Source organism: Schistocerca gregaria, chromosome 2 (genome assembly GCF_023897955.1).
Source record: "Schistocerca gregaria isolate iqSchGreg1 chromosome 2, iqSchGreg1.2, whole genome shotgun sequence".
NCBI classification, from domain to species: Eukaryota; Metazoa; Arthropoda; class Insecta; order Orthoptera; family Acrididae; genus Schistocerca; species Schistocerca gregaria.
Genome location: NC_064921.1, coordinates 92,035,921 through 92,060,981, shown reverse-complemented (window position 1 = coordinate 92,060,981; position 25,061 = coordinate 92,035,921). Strand labels below are relative to the sequence as shown.

The 25,061-nt window shown below is 40.3% G+C and overlaps 1 protein-coding gene across 5 annotated transcripts in view; it reads left to right on the top strand.

Moving 5' to 3' along the window:
* Positions 1 to 25,061, top strand: part of LOC126336404 (V-type proton ATPase subunit H) — a 149,146-nt gene that overhangs the window by 76,548 nt on the left and 47,537 nt on the right. For 3 of the 5 annotated variants that reach the window (XM_050000094.1, XM_050000092.1, XM_050000091.1), the window contains exons 2-3: positions 11,416 to 11,492; positions 17,657 to 17,738. In XM_050000094.1, the coding sequence (XP_049856051.1) occupies positions 11,416 to 11,492; positions 17,657 to 17,738 (159 nt within the window). Of the gene's footprint in view, positions 1 to 11,218; positions 11,321 to 11,415; positions 11,493 to 17,656; positions 17,739 to 25,061 lie in introns of those variants that run through there. The other 2 variants (XM_050000093.1, XM_050000095.1) reach the window with 2 other exon arrangements.

The window sequence follows — 25,061 nt, the reverse complement described above, 5'->3', positions numbered from 1 at the left end:
TAGTGGTTAGCACACTGGACTCGCATTCGGGAAGTCGACGGTTAAAACCCACGTCCGGCCATCCTGATTTAGGTTTTCCGTGAGTTCCCCAAATCACTTAAGACAACTGCCGGTATGGTTCCTTCGAGAGGACACGGGCGTTTGCCTTCTCTATCTTTCTCTAATCCGAGGTTTTGCTCCGTCTCTAATGACCTCTTTGTCGACGGGACGTTAAATACTAATCTCCTCCTCCTGCCTCAAATGGGTATGGTCGGAGAAGTTACACAGAGATGAAGAAGTTTTCGCAGCGTAGAATATTAATAGTGGGTAGAGCTGCAGCAGTCTTGGGGCTGAAGACCACAGTAAAAGTTAACCTAACTTATAAAAAGTGTTGTTTTGATCGGTATATGTCAGCTTGGTTTGCACATACTCTCTCAGTTTTTTCTTAGAACATGAAATACCGTAACGCTTAAGTTCCCACTTTCTGTTTGATGAATTTGAGAAACACGGTGTAGTACCATTGTAAAAATATAACCAAATTGACAGAGATTTGATAGTGTAGCGGAAATAAGAATCGACTTTTATATGCAAGATTAGGGTTCGATTCCACTGTAAGTTAATCTTTTTAATACTTATCGAAATGTCCCTTGAGAAGAAATGGAGTGTGTGGCAAAGCCCCTGCAATACACACTTAAAATCACACATTGCTGTCACAAATAAATTATACTGTATTTACGCAGGTATTTGTTGATGCTCTTTTTCTAAGCTCGTCATTTAAAATGCCTATTACATGAGAATTACTGTATATTAATTTATCCTTTTTAAACTTTACATGGCATTTCAAGTTTTTTTGTCTGCTGTTTGGCGATTTTATTAATTATATGCAGGCGTAATTTTGGACTAATCTGCTTCCTAATGTTTTATGTTAATACTTTTAACACGAATGTTATAGTTTTCCAGCATTTTAAAATACCTATATAGGGGAAAATTTAAAATAAAACAATTGGAAACAGATTAAACGAAACATTATTAACATCTAGTTGTGGAATGTTGAACAGAAACAAATAAGCTTCCACACGATTAGCTGCAGTTGTTCACGTCACTGTGGGCTTGAAAGACCGACTTCCATCTACATCTACATTTATACTCCGCAAGCCACCCAACGGTGTCTGGCGGAGGGCACTTTACGTGCCACTGTCACTGCCTCCCTTTCCTGTTCCAGTCGCGTATGGTTCGCGGGAAGAAAGATTGCCGGAAAGCCTCCGTGCGCGCTCGAATCTCTCCCCTCGGGAGGTATAAGTAGGGGGAAGCAATATACTCGATACCTCATCCACAAACGCCCCCTCTCGAAACCTGGACAGCAAGCTACACCGTGATGCAGAGCGCCTCTCTTGCAGAGTCTGCCACTTGAGTTTGCTAAACATCTCCGTAACGCTATCACGCTTACCAAATAACCCTGTGACGAAACGCGCCGCTATTCTTTGGATCTTCTCTATCTCCTCTGTCAACCCTACCTGGTACTGGTACCACACTGATGAGCAATACTCAAGTATAGGTCGAACGAGTGTTTTGTAAGCGACCTCCTTTGTTGATGGACTACATTTTCTAAGGACTCTCCCAATGAATCTCAACCTGGCACCCGCCTTACCAACAATTAATTTTATATGATCATTCCACTTCAAATCGTTCCGTACGCATACTCCTAGATATTTTACAAAGTAACTGCTACCAGTGTTTGTTCCGCAATCATATAATCATACAATAACGGATCCTTCTTTTTATGTATTCGCAATCCATGTTTAAATGCGCTTTTATAATAAAGCATTGTGCGCTACGTTATATTCCCTGAGTGGTGCTGGCGAGCTAATCTGCCGCTTAAAGCGTAAGCTTATTATTGTATCCAAAGAGACAGAACTATCTCTCTGATTGTACCCGACTATACACAGCTGAAGCTCCACCGGAATAAAACCAATGAGCTACCGGCAAAGGTAGAAGAGTACTCAGCATAATGTATATGGACATCATTGGATGAAAATTTCAATGTGATCCACAAACAGCATTAACCGTACCTGTATTGTCCAACCAAGTGTAACAAGCATCGAAGTCCATCTCTCAAACTAACATCTTGCCCTTTACAAAACAATGCATGCATATTTGCATGCTTGCATTCAACATTCTGCCAATTAAACTGGTTATTAATATACCAGCATTTCACATTTTAAATGGCTTATCTCGCACTTGTGTTCAACTGTAATCTAGCAATGTTGATCACTTACATATATTACCTAGACAAATTTCATTATTATCTAGACAAATTTCATTATTAAACATTAATTACCTTTTGGTGTTGCAATTTTTTTCATCAGTGAATTTTCATATAAAATTTTCATTCCCTATTTCACGCCCTTAAGTGTTGAATTTCCAAAAACACTGAAATTTTTTTTATCTCCAACAGTCAAGTACCAGTTTTTATAGTATTTGGTTTTTCGGTCATAAATAAGAAAAATACGTGTTTCATCCTTTTTGGAAATTCAAACCAAAAGGGGGTGAAAGAAACAGAGGATGAAAGTTTTTAAAAATAAATCTTTTTTAAGGAATTACTAATGCAATTTTAAAGCTACATCTATAAAAATTTTAGTAGTTCTAGCTTCAAAATTGCTTGATAGTGACATTTTTTTTTAGAAAAAATAATCTTTCATCCGCTGTTTCATCTTCATAGAGGTGTAATTTCGAAAAATCCCTTCTTAAACTATAAATAAGGTCAACACCCTCTCGAAATCTAAAGTTCCTGTCGTTAGCTGGGCGATGGTGAGTCAGTGAATCAATCAGGACAATTCCTATTGTACGTATATAGGTATAGGACTAACACTGATACTGAACACATACAAAGAAGAGCAATACGAATTATCACGGCTCTTTTGACCCACAGAACATCGTCAAGGAAACGCTGAAATACTTGAAGTAACAGACACTTGAAGTGAGACTTAAACTATAGCCAGAAGGCCTACTTCCGTTTCGAGAACCAATACTAAGCAAGGAATCGAGGAATAAACTACAGCCTCCCTTGTGCTGCTCCCACAGGGCCTACAAAGATAAGATTGGTCTAATTACAACACGCACAGGTGCATTTGAACAGTCATTTCTTCCTCGATATGTGCTTCGAACGGGAAGAAACCTGTGGGTGTTGGAGAAAACAGTTCCTTTATTCCCACATACATTTAGCAATAACTGAACACTACACACATGAATGAATTGTGTAGATATGAACAGCACAGGATAACTAACTAAAGCTAAGTCAAAAAATAACTATATCACTGCACGTAAATTAACACTTCACGGAATGTTTATGAAGCACTGTACACTTGTAGGGATCGATTGTAAGAAATAGGTCACTACAAACCCTAATACGAATAACGATGGAAAGCATCGTCTATCAAGCACTCCACACAGATTTATAGATTATATACTTACTCACTTACTGGGCATACCAGACTGAACAGTCCATTACCGCAGCAACGTATTTTCGCCATTTGTAGCGTGTTGCAGCAAAAAAATAATTAATTTAGAGTAATGAAATTTCACGAAAACATTTGTCTAGGTAACATTTTTAAGTGATTAACACTGCAAAATCACAGGTTAATGTAAGTGCGAGATAAGGCATTGCAGATGTGAAATGGTGGTGCTTTGACAACCAGTGTAACCGACAGAATGTTGAATGTTGCAAGCAAAATTGTGTGCATTGTGTTGCACAGGTGCTGGATATCAGTTTGTGAGATGGACTGCACATAGCTGACCAATACAGGGCGTCTAATCCTGTTTGTGGACGACGTTGTTGTCCTCCGATGATGTCCCATACTGCTCCATTGCAGACAGATCTGTGATCGAGGAGGCTTAGACAACGTGTCGGAACTCTGTAGAGCATGTTGGGTTACAACACCGGTAAGTGGACGAGCGTTATCCTCTTGGAAAACTTTCCCTGGAATGTTGTCATTGCTGTGGTCTTCTGTTCTGAGACTGGTTTGGTGCAGCTCTCCATGCTACTCTATACTGTGCAAGCTTCTTCATCTCCCAGTACCTACAGCAACCCACATCCTTCTGAATCTGCTTAGTATATTCATCTCTTCGTCTCCCTCTACGATTTTTACCCTCCACACTGCCCTCCAATACTAAATTGGTGATCCCTTGATGCCTCAGAACATGTCCTACCAACCGATCCCTTCTTCTGGTCAAGTTGTGCCACAAACTTCTCTTCTCCCCAGTCCTATTCAATACTTCCTCATTAGTTATGTGATCTACCCATCTAATCTTCAGCATTCTTCTGTAGCACCACATTTCGAAAGCTTCTATTCTCTTCTTGTCCAAACTATTTATCGTCCATGTTTCACTTCCATACATGGCTACACTCCATACAAATACTTTCAGAAATGACTTCCTCGCACTTTAATCAATACTCGATGTTAACAAATTTCTCTTCTTCAGAAACGCTTTCCTTGCCATTGCCAGTCTACATTTTATATCCTCTCTACTTCGACCATCATCAGTTATTTTGCTCCCCAAATAGCAAAACTCCTTTACTTACTTTAAGTGTCTCATTTCCTAATCTAATTCCCACTGCATCATCCGACTTAAATTGACTACATTCCATTATCCTCATTTTGCTTTTGTTGATGTTCATCTTATATCCTCCTTTCAAGACACTGTCCATGCCGTTCAGCTGCTCTTCCAAGTCCTTTGCTGTCTGATAGAATTACAATGTCATCGGCGAACCTTAAAGTTTTTATTTCTTCTCCATGGATTTTAATCCCTACTCCGAATTTTTCTTTTGTTTCCGTTACTGCTTGCTCAGTATACAGATTGAACAACATTGGGGAGAGGATACAACCCTGTCTCACTCCCTTCCCAACCACTGCTTCCCTTTCATGTCCCTCGACTCTTACAACTGCCATCTGATGTCTGTACAAATTGTAAATAGCCTTTCGCTCCCTGTATTTTACCCCTGCCATCTTTAGAATTTGAAAGAGAGTATTCCAGTCAACATTGTCAAAGCTTTCTCTAAGTCTACAAATGCTAGAAACGTAGGTTTACCTTCCTTAATCTTTCTTCTAAGATAAGTCGTAAGGTCAGTATTGCCTTACGCGTTCCAGTATTTCTACAGAATCCAAACTGATCTTCCCTGAGGTCGGCTTCTACTAGTTTTTCCATTCGTCTGTAAAGAATTCGCGTTAGTATTTTGCAGCTGTCACTTATTAAACTGATTGTTCAGTAATTTTCACATCTGTCAACATCTGCTTTCTTTGGGGTTGGAATTACTATATTCTTCTTGATGTCTGAGGGTATTGCGCCTGTTTCATACATCTTGCTCACCAGATGGTGGAGTTTTGTCAGGACTGGCTCTCCATAGGCCGTCAGTACTTCCAATGGAATGTTGTCTACTCCGGGGGCTTTGTTTCGACACAGCTCTTTCAGTGCTCTGTCAAACTCTTCACGCAATATCATATCTCCCATTTCATCTTCATCTACATCCTCTTCCATTTCCATAATATTGTCCTCAAGTACATCGCCCTTGTATAGACCCTCTATATCCTCCTTCAACCTTTCTGCAGCCCCTTCTTTGCTTAGAACTGCGTTTCCATCTGAGTTCTTGATGTTCATACAAGTGGTTCTCTTATCTCCAAACGTCTCTTTAATTTTCCTGTAGGCAGTATCTATCTTATCCCTAGTGAGATCAGCCTCTATATCCTTACATTTGTCCCCTAGCCATCCCTGCTTAGCCATTTTGCACTTCCTGTCGATCTCATTTTTGAGACGTTTGTATTCCTTTTTGCCTGCTTCATTTACTGCATTTTTATATTTTCTCCTTTCATCAATTAAATTCAATATTTCTTCTGTTACCCAAGGATTTCTACTAGCCCTCATCTTTTTTACCTACTTGATCCTCTGCTGCCTTCACTACTTCATCCCTCAAAGCTACCCATTCTTCTTCCACTGTATTTCTTTCCCCCGTTCCTGTCAATTGTTCCCTTATGCTCTCCCTGAAACTCTGTACAACCTCTGGTTCTTTCAGTTTATCCAGGACCCATCTCCTTAATTTCCCACCTTTTTGCAGTTTATTCAGTTTTAATCTACAGTTCGTAACCAACAGATTGTGGTCAGAGTCCACATCTGCCCCTGGAAATGTCTTACAATTTAAAACCTGGTTCCTAAATCTCTGTCTTACCATTATATAATCTATCTGATATCTTTTAGTATCTCCAGGGTTCTTCCATGTATACAACCACCTTTCATGATTCTGAAACCAAGTGTTAGGTATGATTAAGTTGTGCTCTGTGCAAAATTCTACCAAGCGGCTTCCTCTTTCATTTATTAGCCCCAATCCATATTCACCTACTACGTTTCCTTCTCTCCCTTTTCCTACTGCCAAATTCCAGTCACCCATGACTATTAAATTTTCGTCTCCCTTCACTACCTGAATAATTTCTTTTATCTCATCATTCATTTCTTGAATTTCTTCATCATCTGCAGAGCTAGTTGGCATATAAACTTGTACTACTGTAGTAGGCATGGGCTTCGTGTCTATCTTGGCCACTATAATACGTTCACTATGCTGTTTGTTGTAGCTTACCCACACTTCTATTTTTTTATTCATTATTGAACCTACTCCTGCATTACCTCTATTTGACTTTATATTTATAAACCTGTATTCGCCTGAGCTAAAGTCTTGTTTCTCCTGCCAGCGAACTTCACTATATCTAACTTTAACCTATCCATTTCCCTTTTTAAATTTTCTAACCTACCTGCCCGATTAAGGGATCTGACATTCCACACTCCGATCTGTAGAACGTCAGTTTTCTTTCTTCTGATAATGACGTCCTCTTGAGTAGTCCCCTACTGGAGATCTGAAAGGGGGACTATTTTACCTCCGGAATATTTTACCCAAGACGACGCCATCATCATTAACCATACAGTAAAGCTGCATGCCCTCAGGAAAAATTACGGCTGTAGTTTCCCCTTGCTTTAAACCGTTTGCAGCACCAGCACAGCAAGGCTGTTTCTGGTTAGTGTTACAAGGCCAGATCAGTCAATCGTCCAGACTGTTGCCCCTGCAACTACTGAAAAGGCTGCTGCCCCTCCTCAGGAACCACGCATATGTCTGGTCTCTCAACAGATACCCCTCCGTTCCGTTGTGGTTGCACCTACGGTACGGCTATCTGTATCGTTGAGGCACGCAAGCCTCCCCACCTACGGCAAGGTCCATGGTTCATGAGGTGGGAGGGGGGGGAGCTTGAATGCTGCTTATGAATGGCAGCACAACTGGTTAAATCACCAAACTGACATACAAATTTGAGGTCAGGGCGCGTAGGACAACCATGAGAGTGCTCCTGACGTCATAACTCTAGGTGCAGGTCCAGTGTGTCTAGCACACAGACAGATTGTCTGCAGGGCCTCAACTGGCCCCCTTATAACCAACACACGGCAATCACCGAGACTTAGGCAGAATCAGCTTTGTCAGAAAATGCAACACACCTCCACCCTGCCCTCCAGTGAGCTCTGGCTTGCCGCCACAGAAGTCGCAAATGGCTGTGGTTTGAGGCCAGTGGAATGCAAACTACAGGGCGACTGGCTCGCAAATGTCCTTGAAGTAATCGATATGTAACAGTTCGTTGCATCAGCGCCATAGACATACACCGAACCGAAGCTCTTCTCTTCCAGTAGTGCCACGTGGTCGTCCAGGGCCTGGTCTTCTTGCGACTGTACATTCTTGCCTAATCTTTCTGCACTATCGCAGAAGGAATATCCTCCTTTCGTAGTCCTTTTACACGACCTCATTAAAATTCAGTAGGGTGTTGATAAAGGCGTCTTTGTCGCCTTAAAGGCATTCTTGACTAACATTAACTCATACCACGTCCGATTTCAAACATAGCTAACGCCCACCAGTGTTGCAGCTTGTATTTCAAGCATACCGATTTGCAGCCTCATAATGGCACTACTAGCGTTACTCTTATGCGACTGGCACAAAAGTTAAACAGACATCATCTTTCAGATGTAGAGGAACGCCTATCAGCTTTCGTTTACGTCGCACAACTCCTTCTTGGTGCTGGGATTTTTTTCTGTCTATGTATGTCAATGTAGATGCAACCTCTGAGCCACTGGACTATCTGTTTACTTACTGGGTGCATCTCACTGTATACAATAAACTGTACTAGAGACATCATGTGTTGGACACTAGAATGGAGGATAGTAGTAATAGAGAATGTTGTAGATAGAGATTCAGATGGTTGAGGTTGTTTGTGTGGTCTTCTCTCCGAAGACCTCCACACTAACCAATATTTGTGCAGGCCTCTTCTTATCTGCATAACTGTCGCAACCTACATCCATTTGAACCTACTTGCTATATTCAAGCCTTTGTCTCTCTCCACAGTTTTTGACTTTGAATTTCTCCCCATCGCCAAATTGGTGAATCCTTGATACCTCATTAACTGTCCTATCAACTGGTCCATTTTTTTGTCGGATTGTTCCTTAAATTTCTTCTTCCCCCTGTCTGATTCAGTAGCCTACCCATCTAATCTTCAACATAGTTCTATAACACCACATTTCAAAAGCTTTTATTACCTTCTTGTTTGGACCATTTTTCAATCATGTCTTATTTTCATTCAAGGTTACACTCCAGACAAATGCCTTCAGAAGAGACTTCCTAACCTTAAATTTATATTACACTAGTTGTTACCCACATCTGTGCTCACACATCAGTAGTTTCCTAATATAATTCCCTCAGCATTGCCTGATTTAATTCGACTACTTGTTTTAATTTTGTTGATGTTCGTACTATAACCTGTTTTCAAGACATTGTCCATTCCATTCCACTGCTCTTCCAAGTCTTTTGCTATCTCTGACAGAATTATAATGTCTTTGGAAAACTTCAAAGCTAAATTTCTTCTCCCTGAACTTTAATTACTTTTACAAATTTCACCCTCATTTCCTTTACCACTTGTTCAATGCACAGACTGAATAGCACTAGGGATAGGCTACCACGCTTTTGCATTCCCTTGTCTACTACTGCTTCCTTTTCATTGCTGTAACTTTAATAACTGCACTCTAGTTTTTGTAGAGATTGTAAATAACCTTTCACTGCCTGTTATTTATACATATTGCCATCAGAATTGCGAAGAGTGTATTCCAGTCATTATGGTCAACCATTTTTCTAAATCTGCTGTAAGCTTTATGCATAAGTTCGCCATTCTGAAGAATCTTTCAGGACAAGCCGTAGTGTCAGCATTGCCTCATGTGTTCCTGAATTTCTCCATAACCAAACTGGGCTCAGCTTTTGTCAGTTTTTCCATTCTTTTGTAAATAATTGTTAGTTCAATTGGACTGAATCCAAATACATGGAATGGCACAGCTCTTATGTATGGAGATTAATAATTATGTTGTCTGTATAGAAATTAGACACCCTATTTTCTGGCATTTATAAATGCTCCTCAGTGAAACTAATTTTACAGCAGATTGATACTTTTGTAGTAGTTCAGAACTTTTTCTCGTTTCCCAATATAAATAAATTATTCAAATTATAGTTAACGGTATATTATTCACTGTTAAGCAGTTCTGGTGGAAACTGTTAAATGTACAATATAATTTTGATGTTTAGGATGTCTTTCTGAGCCCGAAGTAATCCCTAACCATAATTCAGTAGCAAAGACAAACTTGTAGAATTAATTATAAGATGGAGCAGAAATCAGACAACATATCCAGTTGGAGAAACAATAGATTAAGTTATTGCAAGTGTTACAAGCCAATTGCTTCACCACTTATCATGGCAGGATAATATCTCCAAAATGCAATGATGTGAAAAAATCTTCAATAGTGCAAATAATGAAGCACATTTATTCTCATGTGTACAGATTCTTCCCTTCCCTTCCCAGCTATACAGTACATTTTATTACACAAACCAGTAACCCTAATGGTCTACATTTAAAACCACAGCTACTTCTCAAAAGCTACAAATCCATACTGACATAACTGTCTCACAACACTGTGAGACAAGACAGTCAATTCCTTCATGAAAAAATGCTTGCAGTTGCCTGTGAAACGATGATTGTACCCAGGCATGCTCTTCATCATCGGAAGCTAATCAACGACCACGAATGTCCCTCCAGGGCTCCAAACATATGAAAATCGCATGGGCAGAGATCTGGACTGTATGAAGGATGTGTAAGGGCTTTCCAGTGAAACTTCTGCAGTGTAGTCAAAACAACGTTGGCAACATGTGTGTGAACTTGTCAACGTTCCAGGGTATTTGGACATGACGGCGCGCTTCAATTTTGGCTACATGTCCAACTGTCCATGTTGACACATGGCATCATTATATTACAGGATAATGTCCGCGCACGCGTGGCCAGGGTTGTTTCAACTAGGCTGCAGAAGTGTCGCTGGGAAGTCCTTACTCACCCTCCAGATCTCTCCCTATGCGATTTCTATATTTGTGGAGCCCAGAAAAAAAAAATCGTCGCTGTCGATTTGCTTCAGACGAAGAGATGCACGCCTGAGTACAATCATTGGTTCCGAAAGCAACTAAAAGATTTTCCCACGAGGTACTGACCACCTTGTCTCACAGAGGGATAAATTTGGCAACAATGACGACAATTACTTTTGAAATCGTAAACTGTTTACTTGCCTTTTTCCATAGATCTCGTTTTAATTTGACCGCCCCTTACATTTTCCCAACAGAAGACTAATGTTTCACTGTATCGTAAGATCACTTACGATTTTAGGTAACTAAACTTAGTTTGCATTGCTGGCAAGTGTCCAGCAGTAAACCCTTTTCTGGACAACGATTTTCAGCTCCAAGATATCACGGATAAGGTGGTTTATAATTAGTAGAATGGTTTCATGGTTGAATCACACCATTCGTAATAGGTTTGTCTTCATGCCACACGTGATTATGATACGTCATTGAATTCAATTTCAGTTTTGGTTTAGGAAAAGTTATAAATGCCTATGCGTACATAATTTGAGTAAATGTGTAGAACAAATTGGTATTGCCTAATAGAATCCTGTTGTACGGCTAATCCTGAAAAGTGAGGACGTAGATGGCCTTCATTAACAAAAAAAGTATATACATCGAAGATACAGAATAATTCCACAGTGTATTTATAGGCGGTAGAATTTCATAATCTGAGAACTCCAGGTGCAGTAGTCTATTGCAATGAACACCACGTACGTGTAAATAAAAGACATAAAATGACATTAATCGAATAGGTTGGATGTCCCTTTTCTTTCTCTAACCTGTTTTCAACAATCTAGAGTTGGCTGCACTGCTACATCAGATCACAAGATTCGTCTGCAAGTAAGTGGATGTGCTATATTGTTCTGAAAGAAGGCGTTGACCTAAAAAGTGTATTGTTTGTTGCAATCAGTGATACAACAATCTGTTACTTTCAGCGAGGACAGCGCCTTGTCATTAACCATGGCAGACTCTACAATAAAATCCATTATTTCGTTACCAGACGAAAAAATTGGTAAGTTTCAAAAGTCAGTTTGGTGAGTACAGTACCGCTGATTTTTCGTTTATTATTCAGCTTTTGGAATTACTGGCAGCAGTTCTTATTGTGATTGATGAATAGAGCGTGCATCTCTATCAATAAAAATACTGTTGATCTCTTTAAAAATCTTAAATGTAAATAGTTTCATGTTTGTCTTTAAATCTTTTGTAGGATAGATTTATTTGCTATATATGACTCCATTTTCACTGCTAATCCAAAATCATCACTGTATTTTTGATGTGTTGTTTTTCCCTCGAAAGTATAGCGAAAAATCCAATACTTCAGAGTTCTTGAGTAAGAGAGAGGTTAATCTTTTTGTAGTGTAGTAATATATGTGTGATAAATGACAGTTTGATGGTACTATTTAAGATACCATATAAATAAGAAAAAATATTTGAATGCGGCACGCTACATCTGGGTGAAGTGAAGCCTGCCAACTATCTAGGGTATTTATTAATGTGTGCCAAGCTGCCCAAACTTCGGATTTGTTTCTTTTCTATGTGAACTAAATATTTTTTCCAAAGTGTGAAATTCTATCAGTAGTGGAAGACAGTCTCTAAAATCATTATTGTAAAATTGGAATATATTAGCTAACGTTAGTGAGGATTCATTGACTAACAAGGTAACCAATAAAATAAACAGTTTAGTGCAACAGCCAGTTTGCGTAGCTGTAATTTCAAGAAGTTGAATTTTTGTTCAACGTTGTTAGATTGCAGTGTATTCTACTTAAGTATAGTAATGATATATGAGTAGCCATTTCCAGTGCCTTAAAGTAATCTGTAATATTTGGATTGTGTTATCAGCATGTCAGGTTGATGATACTAAAGTCACTAAATTTCAATTCGTCATCCAGAATCTTTCCCCATACAAAATACACATCAACAAATATGTTTTTATGTGATAAAATTTATATCTATGTACTCAGTCCAAGTGTGTTGGTGATCCTTGGTGTTTGTGCATGTATCAAATGAATTGTGATCAGTGTCCAGGTATAGCATTGTTTCTCTGTACATTAATGCCATATTTGATGCTGCTGTCAACATGTTCTCTTTCGCAATTTTTTTTTTTTTTTTTTTTTTTTTTTTTTTTTTTTTTTTCCTGCCAGTTGAGAACATGTCGTTTATACTGTACCAAATATTGTGTGTTTACTAGCTATGTCCAATTTGGGTAAAATTTCTTTTTTCCATGAAATCCTCCATCTTCTTCATTAGGAACCACTGACTTTCATGGCTGCTGTCGTGGCAACCATTTATATCCAATAGGCAGCATGTGATTAGCGGTTGACGAACATCATGCTACCAGTGATTTTGGTCATGTGTTTACTGGTAACTCAACACTGTTATAGGAATGTTAACAATAAAGCACAATTGTCTCCCTCTTCTCGGCATGTAGAGCTTGCTTCCACACACAACAATAATAGCCTCTGACCCAACTGAATTGTTCTTACGAATTCTATTTCTACTTCTCCTCTAATAAGGAATCCCAATAAACACAAGGGTAGTGCAAGACTTTCATGTCATCAACCATAATTGTGTATTCATTTGTGAGACTGCTCAGCAACTACTGATTCCTCAAGTTCTCAATTTTCTTTGTGCTTTGAGTGTTGCCCATCGCATTTGAAACTAGTTAGCCTAGGCTGTCCACTGTAGTTACATTTACCCTCACGGGACTCTTAGGAAGTCCAGGATGCCCTGAGACCAAAACTGTTGTTAAGAAGACTCAGCATCTTCCTTCCATTCACCTCCCCTACCCAGTACATGCTCACCTCCCCCACCCATCACCTGCTTCCTCCCCCACCACTCCTGCCCCCCCTCCCCCAATCTGCCTGCTCACCCTATTTCCCTGCTCTGCCATGTCTGCCCCACCCCCTCCTGGTCTGCCCAAAACCTCTCACCCCTATCTACTCGCTCCCACCACATCTACCCCCCCCCCCCACCCCCTCCTGTCCACTCGCTTTCAAAACCTCCATCCCCGTCCATTTGCTTTCTAAATGTCCCTCCACTTGCTGCCACCCCAATCCCCGTCCACTCGCTCCCACTTCATCCCCCAACCCTCACTCCCATTTCACAGCACCTTCCACGTGGTCCCACCCCACAGCCTCACTCTCACCCCACAAATTGTCTCCACTCATGCCTCTACCCATTCGCACAACACCTGTCACATCCCCTCCCCCCCCCCCCCCCCCCCTAACACACACACTCACTCCCGCTCCACCACTCATTTCTCCCACTTGCTTTCCCCTCCATTTGCATCACTCTCCCTCCAATAACTTCCCCCATCCACTCGCTTTCCCCCTTCCACTCACTTTCCTGCTTCTCTCACTCGACTTTCCTTCCCTTCCAACTCATCAGTACATTCCATATAGCTAAATTACTGACCATATATTTTGCCGAAGTATTGACTTCAATAGTTCTTACCCAGACTTTTTTCGACATCAGATTTTATAAGATTGGAGTACTTTTGTCTTTTAATACCCAACATGTGAAGATGCCCCTTTCACTGACAGGAAATCCAACAGTGCACTAACACAGTGCAAAGATGCTTTGCTGTTTTAGTGTCCATAACAAACAAAGTTTTCTGGTTATATTTAACAAGTTCGGTAAGAAGGAGTTTTTCCCTCTCAATGAACAGAAAGTACAATTTTACCAATATTGAAACTTGACAGGAAGAGTCTGTATCTTCAAATACAGGCCAGTCACTTTGACAACTGTCTGCAAACTCGTGGACTGCATAGTTAATCACAGGTTCTGCTGGTAACTGGAAACATGAAATTTGCTTTCTCCATTTCACTAGAAGATGAACTGTGACTTTTGACAGGAAATCATGTGTGCAGTCACTCAACAGACATGAAATTCTATAGACACGCAATTAATTTAGAAGCTGCTTGGCGAGGAACAGTGTCAGAAGCCTTCTGGAAATCTAGAAATGTGGAATCAACTTGGGCTCCCCTGTTTGACAGTATTCATTACTTATTGTGGATAAAGAGTGGTACAGAAATGGAATTACAGGCAACAGAAAGTGAAAGATAAAAGCTTCCGCTGTATTCCTGTGTTGCACCCATATTGATCACATGTACCTCACACAGAGCAGGATGCTATGGCAAGATAATCCTTCCCACTGCACCTACGAAATGAATGTGACACATACTAGAGGAATGTCCAGACTCACTTGACACACAAATTTCGAACAGCCCTTGGCACAGATCCTGATTGAGAATGCAGTGAAAGCAAACTGTACTTTAACCTTACTGTGAAAAAGTGGATATTACCACAATTTAAGACCGCTTATCAGCTTTTGGGACGGAATACCCTCTGCCAAGATTTTGCCCTTGGGGCTCTTTACCTGGCTCCATCCTTTCATCTATCCATACATGAAATCCACTTTTATCGGTCCTTATTGTGTTCCAGAAGAACTTTTACAAGTACAGTTTGCCCCACTGCTCCGTTTTTTTCGCTGTACACACAGTCATTTCATGTGACGGTTCAAATACCTAAAAAAAGGGAAAGGCAGTCAGTCATTTATAAAGGACCAAAGTGTGGGGCACAGAGACATGTAACAGGTAACAGCATTCACAATAGCTTTCGAGCTCTTGCTCTTTTTCTGGTGAAAATACACACATTCGCACACGGAACCACACAGACACTTAAACCCGCACTCCTGTGGTCATGACAAGACTAGTTAGCTGTTAAGAGGGTATGGATACTAACAACCACACTGTTGAGTTGCTTAAAAACTCCAGTAGTCACAGCATCAAATTGTTTGGCAGAATTGGAACGTTACCAGCTTGTGTTGGGAACACTGTCACTATTGAAGTATTCTCTCTTGGGTAACAAGGAACCTTATTTGCTCTATAACTTATCGTTACATTTACTGCTGTTAGAGGAAGGTATCAGTTATTGCACATGACAGTCCTGTCTTTTGAAAACTCCTAATTCCACAGCGAGTCCATTTTGTTTCATTCTGTACTATCTCTGGATGCTACAGTGGCTCTTGAAGTTGAGAATAAAAAGACATATATTTTGTAATAAGTATGAGGTTTGTTCAAAAAATTCCAGAACATTCGTAATTTCGTGCCAATGGTGTGTTGGAGCAGAATGCGGTAGGCATCCCTGCACATGCCTGTGTTTAATGTGTAACTGCCGGAAGTTTCATTGGTGTATGTCTATCTGTTGTTCTTCAGAGCTGTATTGAGTATAATGTTGTGTCGCACAGTTAGCAAATTTCGAGATGGCAGAGTAAGAGGAGCAATGTGTCTGCATTACATTTTGTGTGAAACTCAAGGAAACCTCTACAGAGTCACAACAAAGACTCAGGAAGCCTACAGTGATGAGTGCTTGAGCTGTACTTGGTGTTAAAAATGATTTAAAAATTGTGGAACGGAAGTTAAAGATGACCCTTGTTCAGGATGCTCTTCAGCATCTACTGACGATGCTCATGTCTGGAACGTCGATGAAATTGTACATGCTAATCGAAGACTGACTATTCGAAAGTTGCAGAAGAATGCATAATTTCAGTTGAATGATGTTATGAAATCCTGACACAGCATCTTGGAAGAATTTGTTTCCAAAAAGTCCATCGGAATTTGTTTCCGACAAGTCCATCTCACGGCTCATGAGTCAAGACCAGAAATAACTTTGCCTTGCAATCTGTGAAGAGCTTTTGGGCTACGCAGATGAGAACGAGATATCCCTTAAGAGTATCATAACTGGTGATGACAGGTGGGTCTACGGATATAATTTTGAGACCAAGGCTCAATTTTCACAATGGGTTGGGAAAGATTATACAAAACCAAAAAAGCTCGTCTGTTTTCTTGAAGGATTAGTTTACGATGAATTCATACCACAGGGACAAACTATTAGTCAGTGGTACTATCCGGACGTGTTGCAATGTCTGCGAAAAAATGTGAGAAGGAAACAGCCTGAAATGTGGTGACACAGTTCATGGCTCTTGCATCACAACAACAACCTACACATTCATCCTGTTTGTGCATGACTGTTTCACAAAAAAAACAAAATAACTGTGCTGCCTCGTCCTCCGTACTCTCTAGCCCTGACCCTGCAGACTTTTCTTCTTCTTCTTCTTCTTCTTCTTCTTCTTTTTCTTTATTTTCAAAGTTGGAAATCCCATTGAAAGAATGAAGATTTGCAACAATAGATGACATATCCAGCAAGGGGCATACCAAGACTGCTTCTGGGAGTGGGTACAGCATTTGTAGCGGTGTATCACTTGTGGAGGAGAGTATTTTGAAGGAGACTGTGCACATAAGTGAAAGGTAAGCGTAGAAAAATTTTGTTGAGAAAGATACGGAATTTTTAGAACAGATGTCATATTTGCAAGAACGGGGGGATGGTTGATGTGAATGCAAACTTGAATAGTATATAATTAGCAACACAGACACTTCTTGAGGAATCATCACTAGGCAGAAAGACATTGTAGAAATAGTGTACATTCAAGAACAGTTTACTTCATTATTTGCCTGAAAGATGTAATTGCTGAATTAATTGTGTCATTTGTTGTGCTGTATGTTTTCTTTCTCTTGGTGGCACCAAAACGTGAACAATATTTGCTTTGTTTTTAGTCTGCCACTTATTAACTTGAAAATATGTTTTGCATTACTTTGTGCATCATACTTGCCATGCTATGAAACGATTAATTGCTACTCACCATGTGGCGGAGATGCTGCCTTGCAGATAGGCACAACAAAAAGAGTGAGCTTTTGACCAACAAGGCCTTTATCGGAAAAACTAGACACACACACACACACACACACACACACACACACACACACACACACACACAAATGCAACTGGTTGTGGGGTAAGGATACTTTCCCTGTAATCTTATGTTCAGATTAGACCAAACTATTATCCAGAAAGCGTTTGATGGCACTGTACCAGTTTCCCTTTCTGTCCTTGTTATTTCCATCAATCATGTTCTATTATCTTCCCCCAGATCCTCTTTGTTTTACTATGAATTGCTTTTGACACTCTCCAAATGTGATAACAGTGAGTTTAAATAACAGTAAGAGGTATGTGGACTGCCCTAATTTGGCAGTGCATCACCCAGAAGCTAATATTGTGTTATTAACTAGTTGTTGAATAATACAACCTGTCAGCATATTTATGTTATTTTAATTACAGATATGCTTGCTGCCACAAGTGTACTCCAGCAACAGGCTACAGAAATTAGAAATCAGCGTGTGAATTGGCAGTCATACCTACAGTGAGTTCAAGTAACATAAAAATATTGTCAGTGCTAGTAATGTAATGGATATTATGATGATGCATTTGTTTTTAGGATAACTAAGAATTCACAGTTAATATTATTTATATTAGTGAGAATACGTGTTCCTATTCTAAAGTACAAATTAATAAATATTCACAATGAAGCTTATTTTAAAATGCACTGAATAGAAAACTTGATTTGATCTGGTTCTCAAAAATTAAATGGCAAAAATGTAGAAACATGTACAAATTTTGTGTCCATTTTGAACTGTATATGCTGTGTTCATTGGTAGTGACTGACACTCATCCCAGATGGCAATAATTAAAGTGCAGCTATTCACAGAGCTCCAATGTGGACTGTAATTATCGTTTAGCAGTGAAACTTAGTACATATGCTAATGCATCAATGCAGAATCAATAAGCATTGAAAAAAAGTAGTTCAAATTTTTGCCACCTGGTGCAAATCCGGCACTATACACTGTTCGTATTATGATACAACATCCACACTGTTATATGACAAGATAAAATGTGGGTAAACAGTTTGGTTATCAAGAAGAGACCATGTTCTGTTAGTCAAACTGTTTTATACGAATGGCAGCAATTACAGTACTGGATTAATATAATGCTGCTGACTGAAAGGTCTGTCAGGAGAGGCTTAAACTTATTAAATGGCTTAAAGATAATGAAATATGAAAATATGGGTGAGCATAGCGTGGCACCAGGAAGAGGAGGGCATCCAATCCCAGTGGAAGTTACTTAAGAGGTTGCCATTGCTGTAACTGACCATGCAATATGTAGCCTGGGTGGTGCTAGTGCTCATGCAGCATTGCAAGAATTGTCCATCCCATGGTCAACATTATGGGAAGTTTCGTTTTTGAGATGGCTCGGTGTTGATGACTGGGCAATATTGTTTGGTGTGATGAGGCACATTTTACACTAAAAGGTAAAGTGAATACATGGAAATGCTGAATTTGGGGTATTGTTAAACTTTGTTATGCACGATGCACCAGTACACTCACTGTATGTAACTGTGTATGTGGATTCACAAGCACCTTTATCCTCGGTCTGTTGTTCTTTGAAGAGAATACACTCAGATGACCTGTCAGGTGTACAGAGACATCTGCTTGTTCCTGAGACCACCTCATACAGCATGTAATTCGTGCTTTGGAAGAGTGCAACTGTGTGGAAACCACTGTTTCCATGCACAATGGGGCAACATCTCATGTCGCTCACACTGTTAAAGATCTGCTTAATACCACCTTATGTGAATATGTTATCTCCAAAGGTTTTCCATATGCATGGCCTGCAAGATCACTCGATATTAATCCATGTGACTTTGGCTCTGGGTATATGTAAAACAATGCACTTACCAGGGATACATCAGATCTGCACCAATTCTGAAGACCAATATGCAGGAATATGTTGCACAGATTCCACTGGAACTGCTGTGAGCAACTGTAGATCATTGTTTTACAGATGCAATAACTTGTCAAGATCTCCTGTGCTCATATTGAACGTGTGAGTGGTGGTTAATAATAAAATCAAAATTATGCGTTTCTCACTTGTTTGAGGGACCGATGACCTAGCAGTTTGGTCCCTCCCCCCTCCCTTTTAAACCAACTAATCACTTGTTTGACATTTCCTGTCTATGTCGCATTCCTTATCCATTACGTATGGAAACATTTCTATATGTATTCCTTGGGTTCACTGTTGCATATTTGCACCTTATGGCCAAAATTTCCAGTGTAAATTGGTTCGCATTAATGCATTGAAATATACAGAATGAGTCTCTAACTATTGCCTCCAAGAATAACTCCGAAAGAATGATAGGAGCTGAAAAGTTTGTGGGACAAAAGTTGCAAGGGACAACAGGGGCCATAATATGATGATTTTTTGTTGCTAGGTGGGGTTGCTTCAGAAATGTGAAGGTCAACTTTGTTTTTTGAAATGGGGTGTAGTTTTGGTACTTATTTTCTGATGGTGGCTATCGAGACGAAACCAATGATGTGTTACAGTAAGGTCTTTGAAGGTCAACTAAGGTCAAAAAGGTGGCATGAATGTCCATTTACAGAAGGTGTTTGAAGTGACGACCATTGGTATCAATGCAATGCTGCAATCTTCTTATCATGGATTGAGTGGTATTCCTTCTGACATCGGCACTTATCAAAACACATGCTCTGACAATTCCCTCTCGCATAGCTTGAGGTGTAGTTGGAACGTCTTTATAAACAATGCCTTTTTACGAATCCCACAAGAAAAAATCCAGAGGTGTCACATTTGGTAAACGAGCCGGCCACAACACCTCTCCTCTGCATCCAATCCAATGATTTGGGAATTGTCTCTGCAGCTCATTTCTAGCCATTGGTGAAAAATGTGCCGGACACCCATCGTGTTGATACCACATTCTGTTCCTTGTTCGTAAAGAAATTTCTTCCAATAACAGACCTACTATTTCTTACAGGCATGTGGTGTACTTTGTGCCATTAAGATTTCCTTCGATGAAATAGGGGCCTATAATTCTGTCCTCCAGAATCCCACACCATACATTCTTCAACCACGGTTTTTAGTGTACAACTTTCTGCAGCCAACATGGATTTTCAGTTACCCAATAATGCATGTTATGCAAATTAACGTTTCCATGGTTCGTGAATGTAGTCTTGTCAGTAAATAAAATCAAATTAAAAAATTGTGTCGTCCCTCTGAATCTGACACTGAGCCTGTTGGCAGAATTCAATGTGACACCTACATTCCATACCAGTTAATGGACTGGAGACTGATATGGTAAGGATGATATTTATGCCAATGCAGAACATGAACAACACATCTCTGGCTCATGCCAGATTCCCTTGCGATTTGACGTGAAGTAACACAAGGATCTCGAACTACTGTGGCAAGAGTACAAATTTCCTTTTCTTTGTTTGTAACTTTCTTTTGCCAGATGTGTTTCCAATGTGTTAAAGATCCAGTTGCTCTCAATTTATAATACACATATTTAAATGTGTGACATGTAGGGTGAGTAGGTTGAGGATATTTTTCAGCGTATAAGTCTCTAGCTCTCACTGAATTTTGTTCGCATCGTCTGTAAATTTGAACCATATCAACTTGTTCTTTGAAGAAATAAATCATTCACATTCCCTTGATTCGATTATACTAGTCGTACTGTTTGTATTGTATTGTATAACCGTCAAATGGTGTTTACATGTCAGTGGCATGTTAGATGGATACACCATATTCGGTAAATATTTACTATTTGCACAATATATGAGAGAGAATTGTCGGAGCATGTGCTTCGATAAGTGCCGAAGTGATAAGGATTGCCACTCAATCCATGATAAGAAGATTACAGCACTGCATTGATACCAATGGTCATCACTTCGAACACCATCTGCAAATGGACATTCATGTCACCTTTTCGACCTTCAAAGACCTTACTTTTACACATCATTGGATTCGTTTCTTGACCTTCATATATCTGACATGACCCCCACCTAGCAACAAAAAACCAACATCATATTATGGCCCCTGTTGTGCCATGCAACATTTGTCCCACAAAATTTTCAAGTACTATCATACTTTCGGAGCTATTCTTGGTGGCAATAGTGACTCGCCCTGTATACCAAGTTTTGCTGCCATATGGTGATTACAGTCCACAATGTAGCTTTGTTAGTAGCTGCACTTTTAATTATTACCAGCTGATATTTATTTGTATTTCTGAAATATCCCTCAAAAAGTCTGGAACTCATTGTAGAATGAAATTCATCTGCATCTATACAATGCAAAGTGCTGTTACGTGCATGGCAGCTGGTACTCCCCTTTGTTCCAGTTATTAGGACTTCTGCCAGTCCCTTTCCAGCATGGAGCACAGAATGCTTGGTTACTTAAATGCCTCAATGAGTGCTGTAATCTTATCTTTATGATTCCTGGGGGAGCAAAATGTAGGATGCTGTAGTGTATTTCTAGACTCTTCTTTAAAGCTGCTTGTTGAAACTTTGTAAATAGTCTTTCTGCTCTGCCCTCAAGTGTATGCCAGTTCCGTTTAGTCAGATTATCTGACACACTCTCTTCTGAGTCAGGTGAATTTGTCACTCTTCATGCTTCTCTTCTTTCTATATGTTTGATCTCCCCAGTTCATCATATTTGGTGTGTGTGACACAACTGGTTTGTATACAATACAAACTGGTTTGTGTACAGTCTCCTTTGTAAGCAGACTGCTTAGTCCCTGTATCCTACCAATGAACCAAAGCCTGATACCTGATTTTCCTACTATATAGCCCATGTGATTGTTCTGTTTCGTGCCCCTACAATTTGCTACACCCTGATATTTGTACGTTGAATGATTCTAGGCATGGCTCACTGATATTGTAATTGTAGGACATGATATTTTTCAGTTTATGTTGTGCATAATTTTACATTCCTGCGCATATAAAGCAAGTTAGTATCTTTCCACAATACTGAAACCTTATGAAGACCTGCCTGGCTATCTATGCAGCTTTTGTTTTAGATAGTGCTTCATTTTAGATAACAGAATAATCTGCAAAAAGTCTACAGTTACTATTCATGTTAATAGTGTGTGCCAGGCCATTAGTGTACAGTTTAACAGTAGGGGCACTAACACACTTCCCGAGGCAGTCCAGAAGTTTCTTCTATGTCTGTGTGTCTCTCCATCCAAGATAACATGCTGTGTCCTCCATACCAAGAAAGCTGCAACCTAGTCAGAAATTTCTTTTGATAACCTACATTTTTGTATTAACTGATTCTTCCGTCAGCTCTTGCTAGAACAACATTACAAAAACTACAAGCACTCTATTGCTAAAATGTTCTACGTATTGTGTAGGCTGTAGAGTGGTGTGGTAACTGTCATCATAGGAAAGCTGAAGAGGAGCAGAAGTGATTGGAGAACAAGTTAACACAATAAACAGAAGATTTACTTAACTTTTATTTCTCCAAGTGCACAAAGACTCGTTACAAATAATGCTGCAAGAAATAAGTCCAGCTATTACAGTAGTGACAAGGATGAGTCCAGTGGTGTCAGAGCTGCGACTAGATGGAATCTGCATAGTCACATAGTGAAGAGGCTCCATGTGCGAGTGGACTATGTGGCTGCCACTGATTGTCCTGTTTGTGGCACAGATGATGCTTGTGGTATGGAGCTGCAGGAGGCGTGGCTAAGCAGGCACGCACTAATCGTCCACCAGATCCTGCACAAACCCTATCGGGATCTGATGGAAACTTGCACCCCTCTTGTCAACTTTGATGCCTGTGGGGCAATATCCTTATGTGATATCACATCCCTCCAAACCCCCTCACTCTTGTAGTGTAGCTTAGATGAGTGTATGACAGTGGGGGGATGGCTGGAAGCAGGTGCAATGAGGAGACGAAAGCCGAAGATGAGGCTAGAGCCAAATTCCCACAGGGACCCAAGGTGGCTTGTGGCACAGCTGGTGGAAAGAGGGGCCGGTCCCAAGACGACAGCACCTATTGAAACATTAACAACCGTGAAAGGGTGTAGACTTCCATTGACCCCAGGTCCAGCACTGATTGCACACAGGTTGTAGGAGCCAGATGCAGTGGGGGCTTCTGCATTCAGGCTGGATCCCTGAAAGCAAAAGATCGACAACAGTGCCTGTACAGTGGAACAAACTATAATGGAGTGCATGGGAACCATGAAGGAAAATTTTTGAAAGCTTCAACAATAATGAGCCAGCGTGTGTTCGAGAAGGGACCTGTGAATTCCTAGTGCAAACATTGCCAACATGCTTGAGGTTTGGGCCTTTCAGAGAACTGCTAAGGTGGGGTTGACTGATGTTCAGCACAGGCTGGGCACTGAGAAGTCAACTGTTCAGTCTGCATATCCGTACTATGCTAAATGCAATGACGTCACGTCAACTGCTTGGTGTGAATAACGCTCCAGCAACCTTGCTGTAGCAAACGAAGCACATCAGGGGGAGAGCATGGGGAATGACAACATATGACTGGCCATTATCATTGCAAAGCAAAATGACACCTTACTGAACTGCAAGGACATGTCAATGTGCAAAATATTGGAAACCACAGAGCTACAAATTTGTTTAGCTGAACATTGCCAGTCGGTGCGGGTGTACTGCAACAGAATCTGCAAATTGGTATCAGCTGCTGTAGCCTGGGCAGAAAGTTATTCCAAACACCTGTGCCTAGTGCATCAGTGTAGTAACAACAAGCGGCAGTCACATAGAATGCTGAATCTGGGCCAGTAGGGAGGTGAGAAAGAGCATCTGTATGGCATGCGTAGAAGCAGACAGATACAGACTATCGTAGTGGTAATTTGACAGAAGAAGAGCCTACCATTGCTGCTTCTGCGCTGCGAGTTGGGACTTACTGGGAAGGGCTAAATGAAGATTGTGGAGGTTTATAACCAGTCAGCAAGTAAAATGTTTTACCAAAAAGGTACGGGTGACACCATAGACACATTGAGCTCTGTTCAACACCTTTGAAACTTAAGTCATCCTGTCAACAGCACCAAATTTATAGGACAAAATAGCACCAATGCCATAGCAGGAAGCATCCACAGCCAAGGCTCCAGGTTTGACTGGATCAAAATGAACAAAGCATTGATTACTAAGTGAAGCATCTTTCAGCTTCTGGAAAGCAGACTAACACTCTTGCAACCAGACGGAAATTTTTCCTGCACAACCTATGCTGCAGAGCCGCTATTTGAATGGTGTTTGGGATAAGCCAGATGTAATGCATGAGCTTTCCAACACAGAGTGCAATTCCCACGCACTGCTTAGGGCTGGTAGGTCACAGATAACAAGCAAATACAATTACAAAGGATGAACTCTCTGGCTTTTAATGATATGTTCAAAAGTACTCAAGTTCAGTTTGAAAAAACACATTTGTCTTGTTTCATTTGAGACCAGTTGCAGACAACGCTTGTAACAGAGTTTGGAGATTGATAATGTGTTCATCAGGAGTGTGACTTGAGACACAATCTCATCTAAATAATTCCAGCATGAAGAACTTCTGCAGTCAGCTGCTCCAGAAAGCACTGAGATATTGTGGGTGCAGAAGGATTGCCAAATGGCAGTCTCAAACATTTGAAGAGACTCAGATGAGTGTTAAGGACAAAGACTCATTGTGATCACACAAATAAATTTTGTCAAAGTGATGACTAGCACCCAATTTAGCCATCAGTTCTTCGAGGTGCAGTAAGAGATAAATGCAATGACCATTTGAGGATCTACAGTTTTCTTAAAATCGGTCCTCAACTAGAGTCCGCTGGATGGTTTATTTGTAATTACACGAGGGGCATCCATTGACAGGCAGTAATGGTTGCTATGACCAT